General features: G+C 37.8%; 1 protein-coding gene and 2 long non-coding RNA genes across 5 annotated transcripts; 2 read left to right on the plus strand and 1 right to left on the minus strand.

Moving 5' to 3' along the window:
• Nucleotides 1–1,682: 1,682 nt before the first annotated feature.
• tmem91 (transmembrane protein 91) lies at nt 1,683–18,818 on the minus strand. Of its 3 annotated transcripts, none has more exons than XM_008426507.2 (4): nt 18,239–18,818; nt 8,212–9,180; nt 3,730–3,876; nt 1,683–1,938 (listed from the first exon to the last, which is right to left on the minus strand). In XM_008426507.2, the coding sequence occupies exons 2-4, from the start codon at nt 8,617–8,619 to the stop codon at nt 1,783–1,785; spliced, it is 711 nt and encodes a 236-aa protein (XP_008424729.1). In that variant the 5' UTR covers nt 8,620–9,180; nt 18,239–18,818; the 3' UTR covers nt 1,683–1,782. The 3 variants fall into 3 exon arrangements, with proteins under 3 accessions (XP_008424729.1, XP_008424730.1, XP_008424731.1); XM_008426508.2 differs by lacking the exon at nt 18,239–18,818 and adding an exon at nt 10,105–10,223; XM_008426509.2 differs by lacking the exon at nt 18,239–18,818 and adding an exon at nt 9,604–9,746.
• On the plus strand, nt 16,471–17,894 carry LOC103475105 (uncharacterized). The gene is made up of 2 exons (XR_535289.1): nt 16,471–16,599; nt 17,741–17,894. It is a non-coding gene; the product is annotated as an uncharacterized LOC103475105 (long non-coding RNA).
• Nucleotides 18,819–19,133: 315 nt separating the features above from the next.
• LOC103475107 (uncharacterized) lies at nt 19,134–22,071 on the plus strand. The gene is made up of 5 exons (XR_535290.2): nt 19,134–19,273; nt 19,618–19,728; nt 21,120–21,453; nt 21,556–21,675; nt 21,857–22,071. It is a non-coding gene; the product is annotated as an uncharacterized LOC103475107 (long non-coding RNA).
• Nucleotides 22,072–25,605: the final 3,534 nt, after the last annotated feature.

Raw genomic sequence — 25,605 nt, forward strand, 5'->3', positions numbered from 1 at the left:
TGTCTACTGTCATCCATTCACATTGTGGAAAATTCTGCATTTACTAAAAGGTGACCTATTATGCATAATTTTGGGTTTCAAATGCTTCTAAAAAAAACAGCCAAAGAGCTTAAAAAACAAATAAACAAAAAAATAAATCACCTTATTGCATTTTTTGACAATAAGTTAATGCTTTCTGGTGTCTGGAAAATGAGCCGTTTCAATAACTTACAGATTTTTAAATCACAATAAAAGGAAACTGTGCCATTGGCTAGCAATGCCAGCTCAGCCCCGTGACCTAGCAACGCCAGCCCAGCCCAGCCCAGCCCAGCCCCGTTACCTAGCAACGCCAGCCCAGCCCAGCCCCGTTACCTAGCAACGCCAGCAGAACTGCAGCGCTTTTGGTTAACTGATTTTACCAGGAGCCGCTGTGATTTCCAACAGCTCAATAAACAATAAAAACTGGACTTATGTCCTTGTTTGTCCATAGATTGTGGTGACATTCATAATAATCAAACAGGATGAAATAGTTCATAAAGCACAGGAGCCGTAGTTTGTTAGGTTTTAACAAACTACGGCTCATACAGCGGTAATAATGTAAAACTACATCATTGACATTACAAAAGAGAAATTTGCTCAATACGCTCTTGGATCTTGACAAAAATCAAAGTGTTTCCAGATTTTTTATCCGGGGACAGTACATATTATACATCAGCAACCTTCTCAGCTTTAATTTAAGCCATATTTTATAGAAATTAAAAAAAGGGCGATAGATACAACTATTTTTGTGACAGATTCCTGCTCATCCCACAATTGAAGCAGAATGGTTTTATGGACATGACTCAATGTGTATTAATGGCCCCTGGACGTTCACTTCACGAGCTTCAGCAGCTAACAGCAATCTAGTAATATACATCTATGGCTTTACCGCTGCAAAAGTGTTTTTCTATTGGTTTACCATTCATAAAATACGTTTGTATGAAGTTTAAAGCCCATCTGTTTTCAGCCATTTTTATGTGCGAGTGTAAACGTTGAGTTTAGTGGGCGTGGCTAAATAAACCATTTATTTGGATTTAAAGTGACAGAGGCTCATTCTGAACGCCGCTAAACACGAGTACTTTTGGCAAATTCCCATTATCTAAGAATGATTTTGTGCTAAAAAGTTTAATGAAAATGTTTTGCATTGCTCTTAGGCCAGGGGTGTCCAAAGTATGGCTGGCGGGCCATTTGTGGCCCTTGAAATGATTTTGATTGGTCCCCTGGCCACAGTTCAATAGCGATAAAAATTTGGCCAACAAAATATAAAACAACTGTTGAAGAGAAAAATGTATAAATTCTCCCCTTGTTCTTTTTTTTTTTAACAAAGCAACAATCTGTAGCCTTTTTTATGTTTTGGGTTTTTAAGGTTTTCATAAAAAAAATACTTTTTATTGATCAGTTAAACTAAAGAAGAAGAAAAATTACAATAAACTAATTTTTGCATTTTAAACGTAATAAATATTTGTAATTTAAATTTGTCAGTTTTGGACACCCAAAAGTGACAAATTTTCTAGGAAGCACAATAGGTCACCTTTAAATTCAGTTTAAGCTCCACATGTGATGACAAGCGTGACACAAATGTTTCAACCTCAGTGAGAAAGACGAGCCTGAACGTAGAGGAATGTCCTCTGGGCTGCATTTCGTCCTGTTCCAGTGAGACGTGGTTAAAATCTTTTCGTTTATTCGTTATTTTACAGATGATGTGCTGATGTTCATGGAGGATTTGTGTCTTTGTGCGCCGCGTCTATGTGCGAGCCGCGGCTCTTACGATGGCTTTGCAGACAGGTAGGAGATCAGCGCTGCGATGGCGCAGATGTACGTTATGATGCCAAACACGATGGAGAGCACGGAGAGCCACAGGGCCTGGCGGGACGCCGCGTTGGCGCCCTGAAAATCCCCCTGAGCTGATGCCTTGTTGGTCTGGAAAGCAGAAGACAGTGGGATAAGGATTAGTGGTTCTGGAAAAAAATAAAAAATGAAGTAAAATCAGAGAGAGGGGTATTTGTCCTGCATGGCTTTTCTCCTCCCCTCAGTTCAATCACTCGCTAATCCCACATTATGCTCCATCCCTGAATCATAAGCAGCGTTCAGGATTCATCAGGGTTTTCTGTCCTCGTCTCCGAGTTTGACCCTGGTTTAGGCAACGCTCCACAACATCGGAAATCCATCCGAGGTTTCGCTCTTTTTCTGATTCAATCTTTAAGAAAATGTTTTTTTGCTGCTGTTGACACTGCAAGGCTTAGTGGATGTTTTTATTTCTGAAGGGCGACTCTGTTGAAGATGGATGGTGGAGTAATAAAGAAAAGCAAAGAAAAAAATGAATATCAAACTCGTAGTATTACAAGAATAAAGTTGAAATAATACAAAAGTCATAAGATTACCAGAATAAAGTCGTACGAGAATAAAGTCAAAATAATGAAAGAATAAAGCTGGAATAATGCAGGAAAGTCATAATTTTACGTGAATAAGGAATAAAGTTGTATGAGAAAAAAATCCTAATATTAAGAGATAAAGGCACAATAAAGTGGAAATAATGCAAGAACACATTTCTACGAGAATAAAGTTTAAATAAAAGAAGAATAAAGTTGTAGTATTACGAAAATATTACAACTTTATTTTATTTATTTATTGTTATCTTTGATATTTTTATGGATTAAATCAAAAATGGAAATAAATCCTAAGCAGCTAAATGTTCTGGTTATTTTTTCTGAAAATGGAGGATAGGAATCAGAAAAAAAACAAAGTTAAACAATAAATTCTGATTTCATCGCAGCAAAATAATACTTTTACAGTTTCTTAAACTTTGATATTTGCTCTAATAACATCAGGATGTTGAAGAAAACTGTTCAGGTTTCAGTTCTTACAATGTGTGTTTTTTCTGTTTGTCTCAAAATATATAAAAACTCTGTTACATTTAAACCAGGGGAGTCCAAAGTGCGGCCCGTGGGCCATTTGTTGCACGTCAACTGATTACTTTGTGGCCTCAACTGTCGTTCAAGAATAATACAAATTTGTTCATTAAGCTTTTTATTTTTAATCAGGGTGACATTATTATTATTGACAATTTTCTTACAGTGGAAAATCTTAATTATAACACAAAATATTCGTGTTTTTATGAGTAAACTTTCATAATAGGTACAACCAACTTAATATGCAATTTATTTATTTAATAGATTAATAAATTAAATTGAAGTTAAATTTTAATTTTAATTTCAAGAAATTCAATAGATTAAATATTTATTGAAATTAATGTTTTATTTAATAAATTAAAATGCAATTTGTTTATTTAATAAATCAAAAAATTTTAAAAATTACATTTTAATTTAGTCAATTTATTAAATTATTAAATATTAATTCCATATTAATATTTATCTAGTTTATTTAAAATAAAATATAAATAAATGTAACTTGAATTTAATTGATGTAATCTATTAAACTGAATTCAATAAATTAGTTAAATTAGATTTTTATTTATTACTTTAATTTGTTTATTTTTTTCTTGGCCCATGAGTATCTTTGATTTGATGATTTTGGCCCGTGTGACAGAAAGTTAGGAGTTTACATCAGCGGCACGATAGCCGCAGCAGGCGTGCCGCCGCAGCAGGCGTGCCGCCGCAGCAGGCGTGCAGCCGCAGCAGGCGTGCCGCCGCAGCAGGCGTGCCGCCGCAGCAGGCGTGCTTCATGTTGGACTGTGTGAGTTCAGGCTTGTACCTTCTGAGACAGGTAGAAGGCGGCGATGCCCAGCGGCCAGAAGCAGCAGAGCATGGAGAAAAAGGCCAGACCCAGGTAGTCCTGAGGGATCATCAGGGGAAAGTTTCCGTCGCTGTCCGTATCGCTGAGGTCATCTATCGACGAGTCCTGGGACCCAAACAGAGAACATTCAGGGGGGGACAGTTTCTGCAGATATTTTTCTCTTTTAGATCCAGATCTGAGCAGCAGGAACGAGGAAACACCAGGTTTTCATTTTTGAGACAAATAAAAGATTATTTAAAGAAATTTACGTCCATTTTTCAAGTTATTAAATTTGAAAACTCAGTAAAATAATCTTTCACTCTCACGAAAGCAGAAAAAATATTCTGCTTTTATTAATCTCACGTGTTTTTTACAGCAACCGAAAAACTTTGCTTGTGACTTAATGGGGTTACGCTGTGAATGTGCACAAACTCCACTGACTGCAGGCCAACGTGACTCATACGTCTGCGCACGGCTCCACATATTCGATCCGACTCCCCAACCCGACCAGGCTACTCTGCTTAGCTCATTTTTTTTGCATGAACAAGCTGCACATCAAGCAAATGTCCTTCTGTTTTAAAAGCACATTTCCAATCCTATTAAATGCCTTTTGTTGCTCCTACAAATTAATTATGAAGTCCTGAAATGCAAAAATACGATTTGATGATTTATTTCCAAAGTGGGCCCAACTTTGTGTCTATGCATCTGCATGTGGCAGTCGTCGTTCTGTTCATGCTACAGTGATCAAGCTCTAAGCTGCTGCTAATGATTATTGTATTAATCGATTAATCTGATGATTAATCACTTAATCGGACTAAAACAAAATATTGACAATCTGTTGATTTTTCTATAACTATTTAAGCTTTTTAAACATTAGAAATGCATTAAAAGATGCAAATAAATAATTTTATAATTTTTTTTAAATTAACAAAACATAGCATTCCTTTAGAGAACACTTGATTATTTATAGCAATGGATGCATCTGCAGAACATTTTCACAGAAAAGGAAGGTTTTGTTTTTTTAAGTGCAAAATGTGTATTTATTTTATATAGTTTTTTGTTAATTACTCCTCCGAGTGTGTTGTTCTTTCTGCAAACTGCCTTTTTTTTTTTACTTGGATACTCCAGTTAACGATTAATCGATTACTAAATTAGTTAATGATCGTTTCAGTAATCGATTAATTATAATCATGCATATTGTATTCCATCCCATCTCTTTTTTTTTATCAAGTATTTATTTTTATGTATGCTTTACATGCTGCCTTTAATTGCACCCAGGGGATATATAAAATTCTTTGAATTTGAATAATTCGATTAATCGTTTCCTTCCTATAATATATTGCAGATTCTATCAAACCAATTATGTTATTGTTGTTTTTTTTTGTTCATTTAATTTGCCTGATGGAGCTTTGTGTTTGTTCTGAACATTAATCCAGGTATTTGCGTTGTTGCCACACACAGCTGGTGCATTTAGGGATTTTCAAGAAGCTGTTCACAGATCGCCATCTGCCTGAACGTCCGTCCCACTGTGACGCCTGTGGGATGTACATTCCTCATCTGCGGCTAACTCCCGCTGCAGTGGACTGAGTGCAGCGCAGGATTTTACGGCGGAGCTCGTGTGCAATGATGAGACTTCTGTTCAAACTGGACAACAATGAGCAGGACAGCAACAAGAGAACTTCAATAAATATGAACAGTTCATGTAATGGATAAAAAGGAGCAAAAAGAAGGACAAGCTTATGATATCTGCCCCCAATTAACACAAAAAGAACATTAGCTATTCAACTCAGGAGACTACTGCAGGCATATTTCAAATATACAATAAATACACTAAAAAACCCACAAAAATCAGCTCAATGACTTGTTTAGATGTAAAAATGAAGAATTATAAGATTGTTTCCAACTCTCCTTCCCCAATCAGTGTTTTATTTCTTCTGCTGCTCATTTTCTATTTTCTAAGACTGCAACTAACGATCATTCTGACGATTAATCAATTAATCAAATAAAAAAAATATTCTGCAGATCTTTCTATAACAATTTAAGCTTTTCTTAAACATTAGACATACATTACAAGATGGAAATAAATTATTAAATACCTTTTTTAAATTAAAAAAAGTAGGCATTTTACTTCCAAAAAGGCAATGACTCAGCATTCCTGCAGTGAACATGTTATAATTTCTTTAGCAATAATCATCTGCAGAACATATTTAGAGACATCTTCTTTTTTTTTTTTTTTGCTAAATATACACATTTTGTAGTTTTGGCCAATTACTGCTCTGAGTGTGTTGTTCTTTCAGGAAATGGCCTTTTTTAATCTATAAACTCTAAATAATCAAATAATGATGAATCATTTACTAAATTAGTTGACAATTATTTCAATAACTGATTAATCATGATTAATTCGATTAATCGTTTCAGCCCTAGTGATTTCAGTCGTTAACAGTGTTTTTTGTTGCTTTGACTCCTCAAACTCAGATATTTCCAAGTTTTTTCTTGAAAATTTCTGAGTTTGGGCTCAAACATTCTTAATTTTCTGGGAGAAATTTACTCATCCCCCCCAATCTATAATGGCCCTACTGCACCATCACAGAAACATGTGTATTGCTTCATATTCTCACTTGCTTTCTAGAGCTTTTGTGTTGCTCACAATCAATACTTTTCATCAGCTCATTTTGCAGCTTTCAAACATTGCAAAATTCACTACATTTGGTACTTTTACAAACAGTACGTTTGTCTCAGGAAAAGTAAAACAGTGCAAACCCATTTTTTTGGACATTTTCTGTATTTATGCTAAATAATCTTAGCTGCAATAACATTAAATATTCTAAATTAAATTTATTGAAGTGTTTTAAACAACACAAACACGGAGGATAAATATGTTTTTAACAGATTGAGAGAAAACTTAAAGTTTTCTGCAGTTTTCACCTCAGCTGGGAATCTAAACTCAAACAGTCCTTAAAATAAATAATCTAGGAGTGTTCGACACTTTCAACACATATGGTTTCATGGTTTCCTAAAAAGAGACAACATTTCTTTTTCTGTTGATACCTGTGCTAAAGCACCAGAGCAGCTTTATATAACCTTATAACCTGGCTTTCTGACAGAAACAGGCGAATTGCTGCCTACCTTGAATGCATTGCTCATATATCTATTTTAGGTTCCTGTTCAGCCGCCAGTAGCTCTACAGAGAACATAAAGGTCTCTTGCTTTCATGTAAAAATACAGTAAGAAGAGTCAAGAATGCAAAGAGAAATGAGCCGCCTTTCAGTGATTCAGTGAAAAACTAAATATGTTTCCTTAAATTTATTCCGCTTTGCCGGAAAAACATTTATTTCTGTTACTTTAGCGTCTAAAGTCCTATATTTTATGCTACTGGTTGCTTTATTTCTATATGAACTCAGTCAAAGTTCACTATATCTTTCCACTTTCTTACTTATTTAGTCTCTGAACTGGGAAATTCTGACTCCCCAGTTGGAAATATTAACTGAAAATCCCTCTGCAAACCGATTTCCCACTGGAAAACTGGGAACAACTTTGACTACCCCCAGTTACGACTCGTAGGACCGACTTTGCCTTTCAATATGGCCGCTCTTCGCATCAACACAAGACAAATAGGAGAGTCCAACTGCTTAGGCACCGTTCGACCTGAGGAGGGCAGCACTGAGGCAGTTTCAGGCAACATAATGTGGAACTAAACAAATTTGTCAAAATGTCAAAATTCACACAATAACATGAAGATGAAACCCTAGAAAACCTGTTTAGAACAGAAAAGGATTAGCTAAGATTAAAGACTTTTTAAATCAGAATTCTGATTATATTAAAGTCAGAATTCTTTCATCTCCGAATGGTAACCTTTTCTAGGGGTCTGATCGTTGAAGATTAAAGCCAAAATTCAAACAGAATTATCAATTTCAGAAAATTTTTTTTTGAGAAAAGTCAGAAGAGGAAAAAAGTCAAAATTTTGATTAAGAATTTGACAAAAAGTCAGAATTCTGAGATTAAAGTTGGAATCTTGAAAAAAAATTCAAAATTCGGAGGAAAAAAAATTAAGAAAAGGTGACAAAATTTTAAGAAAAAAAAAGTTTTGAGGGGAAAAAAAGGCCCAAATTCTGAGGTTAAAGTTACAATTCTGAGATTATCAGTGAGAATACTGGGGGGGGGGGGGAGTTAAATTTTGAAAACAAAAAGAACTTTGAGAAAAAAAGTCTAAATTTTGCAAAACAAGTCAAAATTTTCTGAGAAAATACCCAGAATTCTGGGGGAAATGTCAAAATGTTGTGGGAAATTTTTTTTTTTCTTTTTTTCCAGTGTCCCTAATCCTTTTCCAATAATTAGACACTTTATCTGCTAAGTAAAAGTTGACTGGGGGTTAGCTACACTCTAAACTGTACAAGATTTCCTTATCGTAACCATTTTCTTACAGATTTCAGTTAAACTCAGGAGTTGTTTTTTCTTTCTTACGTCAGAGTCAGGAAGCAGGTCGTCCTCGTCATCCATGCTGTAGGGGGCGCTTTGGAAGTCCTGCGCCTCGGCCAGCAGCTTCCTCTCCAGCGCCGAACCGGGCCGGATGTCCACAAACGTGGTCTCCAGGTACTCCTTGCTGAGCAGGTCCGCTTGGCCCCACAGCGGCCCGGCCGGGTAGAGCGACTCCAGGCTGCGCGGCAGGGCGCAGGCGTCCAGCAGCTCCGGAGGATGGCCGCAGTAGCCTCTCCAGCCCAGCGGAGGGTACGCTCGGTCCTCCTCACACTTCACCAGAATGCCCTTAAAAAGCCCGACCGGCACCTGGTTCTGCTGGTTCTGGCTGGACGGCAGCCTGTTGGCGGCGCTTTCTCCCAGCAGGGGGTGCTCCAGCTCGTCTCTGTTCTCCATTAAAGACGAACCGCTCCAGAGGCCGCATCAACAGGCAAACGTAATCTACAAGCCGGCTGGCTCGATGGGCTTATGCAGAGGCAGCTGCTGTGATAATCCACCTTTAATCCTATTCTTTAATTTTTCTCTTGTTTCAGCGCCGGGTCCAGAGGAAAAAAGCACATGCCGAATTTATCCCAGCACCTGAAAGTTGTGTTGGATTATTGGAGACGCTTTGGTCTCCAATTTTGTTCTCAAATAGCAAAAAGTGACAATAACGGTTATTGATAAATTAGACGCCCTTGTTTCTCTTTAGCTGCAGCAGAAGCAGTAAAAAAATATTTCCTTGGCTTTGCTTTCTGACACTTCATAAAGACATAACATCCAGGATTAGTTTTGGGGATAGATTTTAACATTTAGGAGTGAAAGAAATAAGGCTACAGAAGTATAATCCAGGGGTGAACATTGGCTCGGTGTTCTTCAGGAAACAAAAGTTGTCTGGTTTTGAATTATGGCTTCAGAGTGACAAAATAACCCAGTTCCTTAAGACTCCATCCAGCTGTCCAACAAAGACAGTGAGGTCTGTGAAGACAAAAACAACACTTAGATTTCACATTTTAACACCAAATTTTGATAGATTCTGATAAAGAAATTAGTTTTACTATAAATCAATTACAACCCATGTAAGTGACATCACAAATTAACCATCAGTGGTGGGACAATTTTATTATAGTTAACTAAAACTAACGAAATAACAAAACTGAAATTGAGAAAACCCTTAATCTGTATCATATTTCTAAAACTTTATCACAACTCACTGAACTTCTAACATTTCTTCAGCCAAATGAGTTGGATTAGATTCCTATTCACCTTTTGCAACTACGTCACTTCCAGGCGCCATGATGGACGTCGGAGGTGAGAATCGGGAGTACTGAACTCTTTGCCAGTTTATTCATGGTTTCTACTTGTTAGAGTCGAGCTAATTTGTCTGTGAACGTAACACACCTGGTTGGGGCTCGTAGACGGCGGGATTTACAGGAGTTGGAAACAGCTAGCTTAGAAACCGACCTGCACTTCCCCTCTCCTGACGTGTTCATCAAATTAATGACTTTGTTTGAATTCACACCACATGATTTATATCACTGTGCAATAAACAGCGTTTCCCCTTAAACCGGAGCAGCATTAAAAACGTACAGGACGAGATGCTAACCAGTTTTTTTCCATACATGCTAGGCTACATGACGGTGCGGCATAGTCGCCATGGTTACTAATGATTAGACCCGTACCTTCTCCATAATGCGATATTTGATATCTTTTTAATCCATCATATTTTCTTATAAGGTAAGTCAACGTTAGTCTTCTTACTTGGTAAAAAGTATTTGCTGCTAATCCGCGGTTACCCGAGGGCTGCCAGTCATTATGATTGATGGCTGATATCCATTTAACACCAAATTTTATCTTTCCTCATTAAAAGTTTTACAATAAAATGACAAGTTTGGTTTCTACCCTTGTCTGTTTGCGAAGCCGGCCACGCAGCACCCTATGGCCATTTTTAAAGTGAAATCAACTAATTAGGAGCGACATTACGTTACAAACGTCTGTTTTTAAGACTAGCTTTAAAGGAGCGCATTGGTTGTTTTGATGTCCGTCATGGCGGAGTGGGCGGAGTTCTGGAGAACGTGACGTCACGTGCAAATAGTCAAAACCAATCATTTTAAAGGGGCTTCTCATTGGACCACAGGAAGAATACTACAGTGTTTCTAATAATCAAATAATAATCAACTCGTTTACTCTGTCTCTGCAACCCAAGTTGATTCCCACAGTAATTCTCTGGGCTCAGACTATTTAATTAGCTTGGCGGCAGCTCAGAGTACTGTGATATGAATGGCCACCCATAGAGATTTCACTGCTAATAAAGTCCCACTGTGGGTTGTTAAAATAAAGATTGAAAAGGAAAGAATGAACCAGAAGTTACAAAAAATAAAAATAAATAAAAAATACTGCAAATCTGTGTACAGTAGATGTTACAAAGGGTTTTCAGACGGTCACTAAAATTCAAACAGGTTTAACCTGCCAGCAGATTTTAAAAGTACACCCAAAAGACTTGCAGTTGTAAATTCTGTGAGAGTTGGTTCTACAAAGTATCGACTCTCTCAAAGACCATGACTTTCTGTTTCACAGCTATGGACCACTTTAAGATGACTTAAAACAAAAAAAAAATGCCAATAAAACAAAACACATTGTAGACTTCAGATATAGGATGTTTCCACACCTGATAGCCCAGTAGGTTTGGTTCAATTGGGGACTAAAATTGCAACATTTGTTACATTTTCAGCTGCTGTGGTTCTTTTTTATGCTGCACTGAGTCTAATGAACCAAACCTTTTGAAAAGCCTGTTACCCTCCTCACCTCTGGGGGTGCTGCACCAAGACCACTGAAGAGAATGCTGTAAAAACGTCTGAAGAAGACACTTCTTTCTTCACAAAATGTAAACAAAAACGGAGTGACGTCAGATTTTAGCAGCTGTAGGATTTCTCTTTCGTCGCTGGTAAAAGACAACGTGTCATTTCTCCAGCGAGTTCTAGATTAGCGCTTTTGTTTTGGTTGTCATTTACCCAGAATGCCCTGCACTGTAGTCCACTTCCTGCTTTTGGAGCGGTCTTCAGTACGTTTGGCGTTCACATATGCATCCAAACCGCAGCAGAGTTCACTTCAACCAAACCCAAACCAAGGTTTATAGGCAGACCAGTTTGGTTTTTGAGTTTAATTATAGTCACGCCGCCACAAACAAACTGGAGTTTACATAAATCTGTAAATAAAGTATTACCCATTTTAACTTGTTTTCCAGTCTGCAACACTTTTAATGAATGAACTTCTTGTCGTAAAGATGTAAAAATCAGCAGCTTGTGAAGGAGAAATACTGCTGAGAGCGATCTAATGAGAAAATATGGAAAAGCAATCTTCATTGTGTCTTGAGAGTCCTTTCATTCCAGTCTGGATAATGAAGTGTCATTTCACCAAACTACATAATAGCTCATCAGTCAGTATTCAGAGCAGCTCACACGATGGATTCAATAACGCGCTTCAACACACCACAGAAGAAGGAGGAAAGAAATGGTGTAACCGGGTATTTTTAGCCGGTGTGGCTTTATTTTGCGCTCGCCTCCTGCAGGGGAAGCACCTCGAGTGATTCTTTTTTTCTTTTCCAACAACAAACATGTCCGCCTCCCTTTTAGAGACAATACATGTGAGGCATGCAGACTCCTGCAGCCTCATTCCAGGAGCGATGCACTCAGCTTTATTACAGCCCGCCCCTCTCCGCCTGCGCTCCTTCTCTGCCCAGCCACCGTAAAAAGACGTCAGTCAGCTGTATTGTCAGCCTGACTCCATTTCCGACTAAAGCTTGTAAAACATCCAGTCGGGTGGAGAGGAGCCTGCAAGGACGACCCTGAAAATCACAGACGATCCGTTTGGAGCAGGGATGTTGTCGGTTAATGCTGAGGCGTCCAGGGACCATTTGTGGTCCTTGGACTGATTTTGTTTAATTCACAAATGATAGAAATTTGACCTGAAGATGCAGATGGAGACTTTTTAATTTGTAATCAGGCTAAAAATTGTTAGCAACATAATTTTCTTACACATAAAAATGCAAAGTACAACAGAAAGTATTTGTGTTTTTATAACCAAGTTTTAACAAAAGGTAAAGTTTTTCCAGAGAGCTCAGACATTTCCAAGATTTTTCTAGAAAATTTCTGAGATTTATCTTAAAAATTATGAGTTTTTTTTCCCCTCACACATTTTCAACTTTGGAGCTCAAAGAATTTCTTCTTTTTTCTAGAAAATTTCTGAGATTGATCTTCAAATTTCTGACATTCTTGGCAGAAATGTACTCCCTTTTCCTTCATCTACAGTCTCCCTAACACTACCTGTTATATTAAGCAGAATTTATTAAACAATTGGGACAACTTTTAAGCTAAAGAACTAATTGACAGTTAATTGCAAATTGATTAATTGTTTAAAACTGTGTTTTGCGGTTTTCTCAAACACATAGTTATCCCTGCGTAATCCACCGAACTAAACTTCTTTAATGAAATGCAAAGAAATCTCCCTGAAATCTTCAGTGACAGTGCTGACTCTCATGAGGATTTTCAGCAACTCTGCAGTCTTTTCTCTCTCTCTCTCGGCGCAACACGCCAACTAATCATCCTGGAAGTTATCTGCTGTAAAGCCTCGGCTGATACAAATCGAGCGGATGCAGATAAAAGCAGGAGCTGCACACGCCTCGCAGGCTCTAATAAAAAGACATCTTGACTAACAGAGATGTCAGGCTGAGGAGACCCAAGCTGGGGTTTTTTAAATGTTTTATTTTTTTGAGAGATGCCAAAGTAGGAGGAAGAAATCCAAGTCGCCCTGCTGCTTATTAAATGGCCCTATTGATTTCATTTCCCAACCCTTTTCTCTTTCTGCCTCTGCCTGACGAGTGCGGAGGAAACCAAACAGAAAAGATAAGCAAAAAAAAAAAAAGAAAGAAAGAAACAGGCAGGAACATCGAGAGCTCAAAGTAACACCATGTTCCTATGGAAACACATTCACTGTCAAGTGGAGCGCTCACTGCAGGAGAAATGAAGCTGAGGCTAATTTGCCATTTCAGTGCTGTTCCTCTGCTTGGCTTGATAAACACTGAACCTCCTGGTAAGGAGGTTTCTGTCATTTTACACCCACAGAGGATCAGTTATTTCCTCTGCATGGTTAAAAATAAAAACAGATAAACACAGTCACACTCAGCGCTGACTATTTGAACCTCGCTGTGCAAAAACTCTAATCAATCCGCGGCGTACACCCAATCTGACCTCTGACACGCAACTCGTTCTGTTTGCAGATTATAGGAGAATCAGACGCTGCAGTCATTTGCAGCCTTGCATCATTTACTCTCAAGCATTTCCAACTCAAACCAAGAACACACAGCTGGTGCTCATGTGCAGAGAAGCCAGAGGAATAAGAAATCATCCATCTGCAATGTGTTGCACATGGTGCTCTCTGCAGGGAGTGTGTCGTTTTGTATGTTAGAGACAGAAGATACAGTGTGAAGGAACTGGCTGCAGATCACAGTCTTATGCTGTTTGTGGAGAGTGTGTGTGCGCGTGTTGAAATTCTCTCCAGGGATGAAATTTATAGATGTACGGGCTGGTATGGAAGGCAAAAAGTGCTACATTCATGAATAAAAACGAAAAATTCATACATTGATAAATTAGATAAATTTCACTAGAACTGCCAGCAGTTATCATGGGTTCCAAGCCAGCTGATATATAAATGAAAGGACATGTTTTTGTATTCTCCATGTTCATATGTTTATATTAGTTCATAGTGGCAATACTTAGTGGTACTATTATGATAACAATAAAAGTGATAACTACTTGTTACTAAGGTAACTATATGTAATAAGCTTCTTTAGGACACCAACCACATAAAGAAGTGTTATTTGTATTTACTTATATTTCTAAATTTATTGGTATTTATTGATGCTTTCATTGAACAACCAGTGGAGAAAATATTAAAACTATCAAACCCGACAATGCGGATAGTTTTGGAATTTATAATGACAACAATAAACCAAAATTCTTAGCATTACAAAATATTAATCAGAATAGATGATGAATGAAAAGATAAATAAACGTCCTTAGCTCCAACATATAGCACAATAAAGTAAACATTATACCTTCAGTTGTTACAAACATATGGTACATATGAAGCATAAAAAAGCTCCTGGTCTTTCCAACACTCTGCTTTCAGAACGTTTAACCACCAAGCCGTTTACAACCTTCTTGAGGAGCGATGGAGAGAATTTCTACCAGGTATTTGCTAATCCAGATAGTTGGCACAAAGTCTTAAATTCATGTATAAATAATTAAGGTTATAAAATATCTTAAAAAATGTAAGTTGGCTTTAAATATGTTAATTACAGGTCCTAAATTTGGTCATGACTGGAATATCTAATCTCCAGTCACGAGATTAAATGCCTGGCAAACAAATGTCTTTGTTGCTTTCTGTGACTCCAGGTGGTTGAGGCTAACGCTAACAAGTTGCCAATATACACATGCTAGCCTAGCTAGGTACATTTGAGTTTCTGTTGCACCAGATTGAAACTTTATAACCCCCCAAAAATGTAAAAAAACTATAAATAGCAGGAAGGAAATACAACAATGTAGCTTTTTTTTTTTGTTTTAAGCCATTTTTGTTATTGTGAGACATGAAACTGAGAACACAACCTACTAATCTAGGTACCTCAAATTTCAAGTCAACTACAATTTTGTTTACGTACCAGATAAAAAAACTGCTTTACTGCTTTTTATCATCAATAAGACAAAAAGTAAGAGTGTGGATTAGAATAAAAAAGAAAAAAAAAACAATATCTAATGTCATTTTTAAAGCTCTGGCCGAAGGATAAGGATGAAAAGGGATTGGCTGATTCCTGGATTCTTAGAAATTAAGCATTTCAACATTAAATTGAATCCTGGAAAAGTTTGGATGCCAGTAGGAAGGCCGGTTCATCTCTAATGTGGTGTTAGAAGACGTGTTGCTGCAGTTTGGAAAAGCATCTCATTAAAAGGACCCTGCGCGTGTAACGACCCCCATATTCATACTCAATATACCTGGCACAGCCCTCATTGTTTTGCAAACACGGGGTTGTTTCATACCTGTACACACTGAGAAGCAGTTACTTGAGTTTACACCAAAACTGAACAGAAAAGACTCCCAGTTATCACTAAACTTCAATTTTTTGTGGAATATAAAAGTATCTTGTGAAGAAAGAAACTGTGGGCTGAACCAAAATGTTACATGGGGCTGGACAAATAATCAATAACAATATATATCACAACGAACATGTGATTATTCAATGATCATTAATAATCACAAGATTTAAAACGCGCTGCACGTTTCTAGCTACGTTGGTGGAATCAACTAAGTTCACACTGCAGCCTGAAGTGACCCAATTCCGATTTTTTGTCAAATTTAATTTTTTTGTCGTTGCCGTTCACACTTCCAAATGCGACCGACCTGTGTGTGTTCGGCAGTCTGAACGGGCAAACGACCCAAAAGTGTCCCACATGCGCAGTAGAGGCGCAATAACGCCAGCGTTCTCAGTGTTCTGCCAACTGCTAATTGTTCAGGTACATTGCGAAATTAAGCTAAGCTAAGATAAGCAGAGCTAAGCTAACATCAGAAAAGCTAAACTAAGATAGTTGTATTTGTCTGCCAGGGAGGAAATTTGTCTAAGAAGATAAGAAAAGGCTGCAATACAACAAAGATGATAAATTATACTTCTAAGTCAATAACATTAAATACATAAAACTAACATAAATGATTAAATAGACATCAAATGTTCAAAGTAGCATTCTTATGAAACATTAATAAGCAAAAAAAAAAAAAAAGCATAATTACTATCCACACAAACATATGAAAGGTTTTTAACTTCTCAACTTCACCTTAAATAAATTGTTAAAAGTTGGACACTATTGAGTGTTTGATACCAAACATGCATCAGAACTGCTTTTAAAATAAATAAAACACCTGATTCTGGACAAATTAGAGAAAACAAAATTTTAAATTCACTGAATTTGCTGCTGAATAAATAACAGTTCGAATAAATCAACAATAAAGCCTAAAATAATGATATTTATGTCCATGATGTGTGTGTTTTCATTTGGTCTTTGTGCTGAAGCATAATTATCAAGCCTCACACTGTCAACAGCCTTTTTGCTGTTTGAAAAAAAACAAACACTTTTTTCTGAGTGAATAAAGCTGTGAAAGTGTCAGATTAGCTGACAAACTGCCACAGCCATTCCTGCAGTAACTGCACAGATTCTGCACAGACGTCATCCTGACTGCTCACATCATCCAACCTGCAGCACAGCGACCTGAAGGCGCCACACGTTTCATCAGCATCAATTAAAGGAAAACGGCTCGCTTATGTTCTTTACCAAAAGATACACTTACTTTAAGGTCTGTTTAGTTAACTTAAAATGTAAATCAAGGGTGTCCAAAGTGCGGTCGAGGGGCCATCTAAGGCCCTCACGGTGATTTTCTTTGGTCCTCGATCACAATACAAAAATGGCACAAATTTGATTTCCTAACTTGAGGTTGGAGATTGATTTAAACAAAAAAAGGTACATTTTCAAAAAAGATACAAATGAATTAAAGTCATGCTTTGTCAACAATGAGGACAAAAAAAATAATTCAGTGAGAAATTTGTGGTAAACTCAGCTAAATAAAGCAACAGTTTCTGAAGAAAAACAAACATCAAGATGAAAGAAAGGAATCCAAAGATATTAGAAATAAATGTTAGTTTTGAAGCATTGCTGGCAGCAAGGCAGAGTTAATGTTTCAGATGATTTACAGCTCTCCTTCATGCAGAAATATTTGATTAAAACAGCACTAAATGTTTAGCAAAAAATAAAACTGAATTCTGAATAAAAGACAAAAAAAAATCTACATTTAATAATTTAAATAATAATGTATTTATTGTTATAGACTTTGTTTGAAGTATTGTTTTTTGTTCTTGTATTGCAGCTTTGTTCCCTGCATGTGAGACAATTTTATTATCTTAGCTTAGCATATATTAGCTTAGCCTCTCTTTTCTTCACATATTAGCATCAAAAACGCCCCACAGCATGATGCTACCACTACCATTTGTTCTTATTCAGTTTCAGAGTCTTTTATAGATGCCTTTTCTGACTTCTTGTGTTTTTTTAGCCCACATGGCAAAAAGTTTGTTCACCTCTGATGTAAATTAAATGTTTATTTTTAAATGTATTAAACTCTTAATCTGTGATTCTCTTAATGGGGCTGCTAAAGTAAAAAAAAAGCAGTTTGGAAAACATCTCCAAATAATAATAATAATAAAACACCTAGGATAAGGATAACTTAGCAAATTAATTCCCTAAATTATTATTAAATAATAATCATTTTTATGCATATTACTGCCCCTTTTTGCTTAGTTTTAAGTAACTTATCTTATTTAATTTTGCCTTTATCTTGTTTGTTTGCATCTAGTTTTTAAACCCCATAATGATTTTCTAATCTCACCTGATTGTAAAGCTTCTTTCCTTTAATTATCGTGTTTTTTTCCTGTTGTTTTCCTCAGACTGAGTGGATTGCTGCGTGCCCACCCACGGCAGAGAAAGCCCCTGCTTTTAATCAGGACTCCTGGCAAGAGAAACACACTGCGTGTCCCATTATTTAAGCTGCATTTTCACCGTTTTCCCCCCTGCATGAAGCATTGAAGATTTAAAATCATCCTGAATTATCACCTGGGGATTAATAAGAATGCTTTCTGCCTTTATCTGATTACAGATTATTAAAACTGCACACCAGGCTGGTTGTAAACCATTAAGTGGACCAGTAAACAATAGAGCTTTGCAGTATGAGGGGGATGCTCTGCAGCTCTGCTTTCTTTTAACAGGAAAAAAAAAAGCTGCTACAGCAAATAAAAAAAAGAAAAGAAAAAAAAAAGATGCAGATTATTTGAAGGTTGTAGGAGGAAAATTAATGTAAAATACAAAGCTGGAAAAAAATCCTTATAACATGAAAGCCATTTCTTTAAATTTAGCTTTTAGGTGTAAATCAGCATAAATGTTCTCACCTTCAGGTCCCAGCTGAAACCATCCACGATGTCCTTCCTCGTATAGAATATGCGTGAAGTTTAACTGTCTATGTGCGGGACAGGTACACGTGTTGTTGCGGGAGCCTCGAATGAGCAGCTGGAAGCCAAACTTATCGGCATCTCCTCGGCTGCTTGGATGATGGAGATGTCACACCTGCTCACCCATCCTCTGTCGGAGGCTCTCCGTCCCCAGATGAACATCCCCGGTGTCCCTCCTGCTGCTCCTCCTCTTCGCAGAGAGGCGAGGTGGTTCCTTAATGCTGCGGTTACTGTGTCAGCTTTCTCCTGTCACTCCGACTTTTCCTCCGTCTCCTCCTCTTTACTGTTGGACGCGCTGGGTCCTAAAGCCCGCCGCTGCACCGCCATCCGGGGCTTTTGTTGTATTTTAATCACTAAACGGTCCCACTAAGGATAACAAACACGCAAACTGAGGATATTTCGCCTTTTCTTGCTTCTCTAAGAGGATTATGGAGGTCAGGGCTTGATTTGGGGTTTAGATTTGGATTGGGGTTAAGACCGTAAGGATGTTTAAAGAGGCATTTTGCATGTTTTTTGTTACTTCCATTTGGGTTTCTACGGCTCCTAAAAACAGCCCGAGAAATTATATTAAAAAAGAAATAAAACTGCGTGGTTTTTTTTTTTGGCAATATAGTTCAACTTCCACAAATCTGACCCGGAAGTGATCAGTGCCATTTTAGTGGGCATGCGCAGAGCAATCCATAGCGGACCCACGTCTTCAAGGCCAGCAAAAAAAAAAAAAAATATATATATATATATATGTGGAGACTTAAATGTGCGAAAGAAATATATATATATATTATATATATGAAAACATGTCTGACGATGTGAACAAGCTGCCTCCAATCAAACGTAGGTCTTAGTAGTAAACACGAAGAGAACGAACACCTTGGAGGAGCATCGCAGATAGAAATCCATAGAAATAAATGTTTAAACGGCTTTTTAAAGGACGTACGAACTTTTCATGTGAATAGCAAAGTAGAGGTGACAGGCAGAGTAAGTACTGTCCGTGTTAGTTAGCATATAAAAGCTACATTAGCCAAGCTAACTTTGCTAGTTCGGCAGTACGTACTACAGTAAATATCACAGATATATTTATCTTAGTATTACACAGAGGTGGGTAGAGAACTCAAAAATTTTAATCGAGTAATAGTTGTAACATACTTCTATTGTTTACCAGTTAGGAACGAGGAGAGAGCTAGTATTTAGCTTGCCTTGTTTGCTGTTGCCATAGCAACTCCATATCCAGTTACAAATGGTGACGTCACATAAGAACTATTTTTTTGTGTCTGAAAAATTAGTCGTTTCAAAAACCTCCATAATGCAATGTCACAAATCAGCAGGCACTGCCCGTCACCTAGCAACCCCAGTGAAGCCCGGCATGTTGCCCAGCAACCCCAGCGGACCTCCCCACGTTACCTAGCAACCCAAGCTGAGCTCCAGGACTTATGGTAAGCTGGTTTTATAATAATAATTAATAATAATAAATTGTATTTGCATAGCACTTTTCTAAGCAATTAACACACTTTACAAGAGTCAAGAAAGATTACAAACAGAACATTAAGTACATAAAGCAAAATCATAAATGGAGAGCAATTAAATACATAGCAGAAAAAAAAACCCTGTTGGTTTTTCACGTTGCATTCTTGACTGTGTCTCCATTACAAACTTTCCAGATATTCTGCTAATCAAAAAGACACAATTTTGCAATTGCTGTGTTTACATTAAATAAGAAACACAAATAAAGTAATGAATAAGTTTGTTCACTCAATACGTCATTAAAAAACAAGCTGTGCCATTATTCTCCAACTACTTCCTGTCACCTTCTTCATTTCTGCCAGTACTAACATTCTGTTGTTGATCATGTGACTCGTGTGATGCAAAAAAAGTGTTTCCACTGTAGTTTTGAAGAAAACAAAAATTTCATTACAACTGAAAAAACCACCTCACTTAGCGCAAAAACATGTTTTTTTTAAACAAGCCAATTTATTTTCAAAATTCCATTTCGCAAAATTATATGGTCAGTAGAAACGCAGCTCTTGCTGGTTGTGCAGGAGGCTCTACTTCTGCTTTTCAAAGATGTATGGTTGCATAATTGTGCATCTGCTATCAGCCATTTTCTTGTTTGAGTGTAAACGTTGTGTGGCCAGCAGCAGCTTATTTGTATTTAAAGTGACAGACCCCTAAACTGAGCAAATTAAAATCTCATTTAGGGGTCCACTGATTTATTGTTCAACCTATTTATTGGTGCAAATTTCATAAATATTGGGAGATCAGTGATCAGCCAATACATGCATAGGAATAAGTTATTATTTCTTAATCTTATCTACCTCAGCAAAGGTCTAAAAATCAACCAGTGACCTAATTTTTCTCCCGTTAGAGAGGTTTGACTAACAGACCAGCCCACCAGGTCATGTCTGCATGTTTGCAGTTAATAGTCACCCCACTGTTGCCAGCTAAGTGACTTTCTTGCTATATTTAGTGATATTTCAGATTTAAAAAAATTGGTATCAGCCAAAATCGGAATCGGTACGTTACGATTTTTATAGCTCATAATCGGCGATTGGCCAGAAAACTGCAATCGCTGAACCTCTAATCTCATTATCCAAGAATGATTTTGTGCAAAAGAATTGTAATGAACATGTTTTGTATAGCAAACACCTATGCTAACACGTTCAAAGAGGCATAATAAGTCACCTTTACCGTTAGCAGTAGCAGTAGAAAGATGTGTGGTCTGCTGCGTTTTGGATAAATACGATATGTAGAGAAAAAACAGATTGAGAAGGCGGTGTGTCTAAAGGAAAGCTGAGTCTCTCTGCTCTCTTTCTGTGTCCCCCCCCAGCAGGGATGACTGCGCTCTGCGTCAGCCCTTTCATGTCCACCTCGCCCCGTGCCTTCAGTCTCAAAGGTCAGGCCACATTAAGATCTTTAAGGCGCAGAAATAGCCCTCGCCGCTGCAGGCCGGTGCTTCTTTCGCCTCCTTTAGCGGAGGATAAAGCTCAAGCATCGGTGGACACCAGCAATCTGAAATCCACAGAGGCTTACGCCGAGTATTTGATGAGGTGCTCTGAGCTGCAATCCCTCCCGCAGGAACGGTTTAACTGTTTTGTTTTTTTGTGGTTGTTGTTTGGTTCGTTGGATCTGGTCGGCTGAGCCACAAAGCTGCCTAACCGGAGGTCCGTTTGTCTTTGGCCTCTCAGTTCATCGTGAGATCAATACGCTCTGTTCCAGTCCGAGTACATTCGCCTGTTTTCCATCTTTTTCTTTTCTTTCTTTAGAATTTTCTCCTCCTCTCTCCGATCATCCGTTTGATGCTGAACGATGGGGGGATGGGAGGAAGATAGTAGGATTGATTTGGTGGGAGGAATAAAAAGAGGACACTAATGATATTGCATCGGGTGAGATCAGCATATCTTTGTTTTCATCCAACCAAGAAAACAAAATGCAAGCGGGAAATGTTTCTTCTCTTTTATCACAACCTGAAATAGATTTTTAAGGTGTTAAATTATCAATTTTAACACAAAATGGGAAAACCTACTAATATTTTTATGTATCCTTAATTTATTTACATTTGTCTAGAAAGTCCGGTTCGTTTGGTGAGGTGTGAATTCTGAAGTGAACTCTGGTCCCATTCGAGTGAGATCCACGCTGACCGGAGATCGCTCCAAAAGCAGGAAGTGGACTACAGCGTAGGGCATTCTGGGTAAAAACAACCAAAACGAACGCGGAAGTCCAGCGCTACTGGGAGAAATGGCTCACAATCTTTTGCCAAAGACAAAAGAGAAATCCTCCAACTGCTAAAATCTGACGCTACTCCATTTTTGTTTACATTTTCGCTCAGCGTTTTCTTCAGTGTTTTTGTGTCATTTCCATCAGTGGTTGTTGGTGCAGCGCCCCCACAGGCGAGAAGGGGAACAGGTTTTTCAAAGGGTTTGGTTTGTTTCATAGTGCAGTGTAAAAGGAACCACACTAGCTGAAAATGTAACAAATGCTGCAATTTTGGTCGCCAATCGAACCGAATCTACCAGAATATCAGGTGTGAAAAACCCCTAGAGATGGAGAGCATTCACACCATCCCTCTTATGTCCATTTTAATCAAACTCTCGTTTGTTTGCCGGGAACGTTTGGGTTGTTTGGGAAGTGGAAGACAGTGAATGGATGAATGGATGGATAGGCAAATAAACTGATGCAAATTGTTTAAGTTGGTGATAAATGGATCTACCTGTTAAACACTTTGAACTGCCTTGTTGCTGAAATGTGCTATCCGAATAAACTTGAATAAAATCCATTGGAATCTCCAAGTTTTCGAGCAAACAAGACAAATCCTGTGTTTGTTGTTGCGGGACGTCACCTGGAGAGGGTAAAGCTCTTATCTTCTTACATCCTCGTCTTTCTTCACAAGGAGATTTGTGAATAATCAGCTAACAGGGTGTTAAGACGACTTCCAGGTGAAAAGTCAATGAGCACTTAGCAATGAGACAATAGCCCATCTGGCAGAGACCGTCCAACTTTTTCAATGAATTGTATTGTTTTTGAGAAGCGACATAGAGCTTCAGCTGGTATTTTTAGCAGGTTTGTGTTTTTCCTTGAGGCAGCAACCTTCATGGACGACCAACTCAGCACCCCCCGCCCCGTGAGGAAGGCCGAGGGAGGGAGAGGAGGAGGAGTGTGGTATTACCAGAAAGCCTGAGGTGTTAAGTAGCTCAGTTTGGAAAGCATTGCTAAGCCAATACACTCTGACGTGTGGAAGTACTATCACTTCAGCGCTCAAAAACATACTGCCTTTAAAAAAAAAGTGTTTATATGAAATAAAACATTCATGTATTCATCTCAGACACCAATTACACGTGCTGAGGCATCCTTGGCGCCCGCTGTTGTTTTTAATGCCTTGAAACAGCTCTCCGGCTCTAAGGGATATGTCGATATTTTAGCAGGATGTCATCTATTATTCTTGTTACTCGCTAACAAGAGATCCTGTTTGTGTGCCAAGCACTCTAAGCAAAATGCAAATGCGGCTGCTCAATCTTGCGACTTGCCTGCACACAGCTGATGAGGCCTGATTTGTGTGTGCGCCTCTACGGAAATAAGACAATATACGGGGTAAACGTAAGGCTCATGACTGTTTTATTTCTTTTCATGAATGCCTGTTTCATCTCTCTGCTTCACAGGGAAGGCTAAATTATTTATCTTACACGAGAAAAAGAAAAGCAAAGGAGGAACACTGAAAGGGAAAAAAAGACCCACATAAACACAGACATGCTGGCATGAATAATACGCTTTGACACATAAAAACATGCATAAAATGTGAATATTAATGAATGATCAAGAGAAATTGAATAGATGTGACATGTAATCATTCCTAATGAAAGGTGGAGTTCATTATATCCTTAGCTAAGGGTTTTAAAATTTGTTTCGTGGTTTTAAAATGGGAAGAAAAAAAATTTGGGTGTTTGTTGCTCAACAAAGAAGCTGGAGACACAAAGTGAATGAGAATAGAATATTTATTTATTATTTATTAGAATAGTGGAGATTGCTATGATGGTGTAGGGCAGGGGTGTCAAACTCCAGTCCTCGAGGGCCGGTGTCCTGCAACTTTTAGAAGTGCCTCTGCTGCACCACACCTGAATAGAATAATTAGGTCATTAGCAAGGCTCTGGAGAACTGAGGAGGTAATTAAGCCATTTGATTCAGGTGTTTTGTACCTGTGGCACATCTAAAAACTGCAGGACAGCGGCCCTTCAGGACTGGAGTTTGACACCCCTGGTGTAGGGCCATTGTAGATGGAGGGGAAAAAAAATCAGAAATTTTGAGATTAATCTCAGAAATGTTCTGGAAAAAATGTTGAAATTTCTGAGTTCTAAAAGTCCAAAATTTACAAGAAAAAAACTCTGAAATTTTGATATTAAACTTGGAGAAAAAAAACTTGGAAATTTCTAAGTTTCAAAAATTAAAAATAGTTAAATTTTAGTCGGGAATTTCCGACTTTCCAAACTTAGAATTTTTTTTCAAGAATTTCATGAGTCTGATTGTAATATTTAAATATATACGTTATTGTTTTAAAATACACATTTAAATGTTCTGCAAAAGTTTCCAGGGCGGAACCAATGTTTAATTACTTGTTTGGGTTAGATCGATATTCTCAGTTACACGTCATACTCGGTAGAGGGCAGCGTGTTTTATTTTTGTCAGTGTGGTAGAGATTCGGAGAGACGTGCAGTAAAAGTTTTTCGACACTTGGAAGACTTACTGCAAGACCTGTTTATTATGGAGGACCAAAACTGACATAATAATAAATAAAAGAATAAATATATATACTATATATTTTTCTTTTTTATTTCTCCATACACATGACATTCCATCAAGAAAAATAGACATTTTTATTTATTATTTCCTAACCGTATTTATTTCTTGATGTATTTATTTATTATTTCCTCGCTGTATTATTATTCACTCCTTCGTATTATTATTCACTCCTTCGTATTATTATTCACCCCTCCGTTTTATTATTCCCTCGTCCGTTTTATTATTCACTCCTCCGTATTATTATTCACTCCTTCGTATTATTATTCACTCGTCCGTTTTATTATTCCCTCGTCCGTTTTATTATTCCCTCGTCGGTATACAGACGAGGGAATGTAAATATGTAAATGAGGAGGCCTGCTTTCTATGTCCTGCTCTTCTATTGGGTCAATCAACCGGAAACAGAACGATCAGTCTGCAGATCCATTGTTCATGCCTGCGCTGTGCTTCTCTTAGCAGAGCAACCTTTTTTAGAGGAATTTAAAAAAATCTAAGAAATGTATCGTAGGATTGCTGAGGATTTAAGGCACCTTGCCAATTTAGCTGAAAGTAGCACAGTCAGTGATGACTTTTTGCTTTTTCGTGTCAATGTTTTTATGGAGTTGCTGGTCCAGGTAGCTGCAGACACGGATAATGATGCTAACTCATTAGTTGTCCAGATGTTGGAGGAAGTGGCTTGCCGTTTGCACCAATCTGTGTACCACACAAGAACAGTTGGAAGACCTGGATATTTTCTGCCTGCTGAGGTATTGGAATCATTTCTTCTTGCTGGTGTATCCGTCATGGATATTGCCAGACTTTTTGGGGTCAGTGAAAGAACAGTTCACAGGCGAATGGCAGAGTACGGTATAAGGTAAGCATGTGTGATATTTCTTTTGCTTTTTGGAACTTATTTGTATTTAATATTAGTATTATAATTCCAGTTGTTACAGAACATCTGTTTCAGTTGCGTGTGGTTATGTTTCATGGCTGTTGAGGTACTGACTTAATCTAAATCATAAGATCCCATTCATGTTAGTGTTTAGCTA

This window comes from Poecilia reticulata, linkage group LG13 (assembly GCF_000633615.1).
Source record: "Poecilia reticulata strain Guanapo linkage group LG13, Guppy_female_1.0+MT, whole genome shotgun sequence".
Classification (NCBI taxonomy): Eukaryota; Metazoa; Chordata; class Actinopteri; order Cyprinodontiformes; family Poeciliidae; genus Poecilia; species Poecilia reticulata.

Coding starts and splice junctions, on each gene's coding strand:
- tmem91 (XM_008426507.2), bottom strand. CDS start 8,619: ATGGAGAACAGAGACGAGCTGGAGCACCCCCTGCTGGGAGAAAGCGCC. Junction 3,877..8,211: donor ACCTGCTTCCTGACTCTGAC/GTAAGAAAGAAA, acceptor TTTGGGTCCCAG/GACTCGTCGATAGATGACCT. Junction 1,939..3,729: donor CCTTCTACCTGTCTCAGAAG/GTACAAGCCTGA, acceptor TCTGCTTTCCAG/ACCAACAAGGCATCAGCTCA.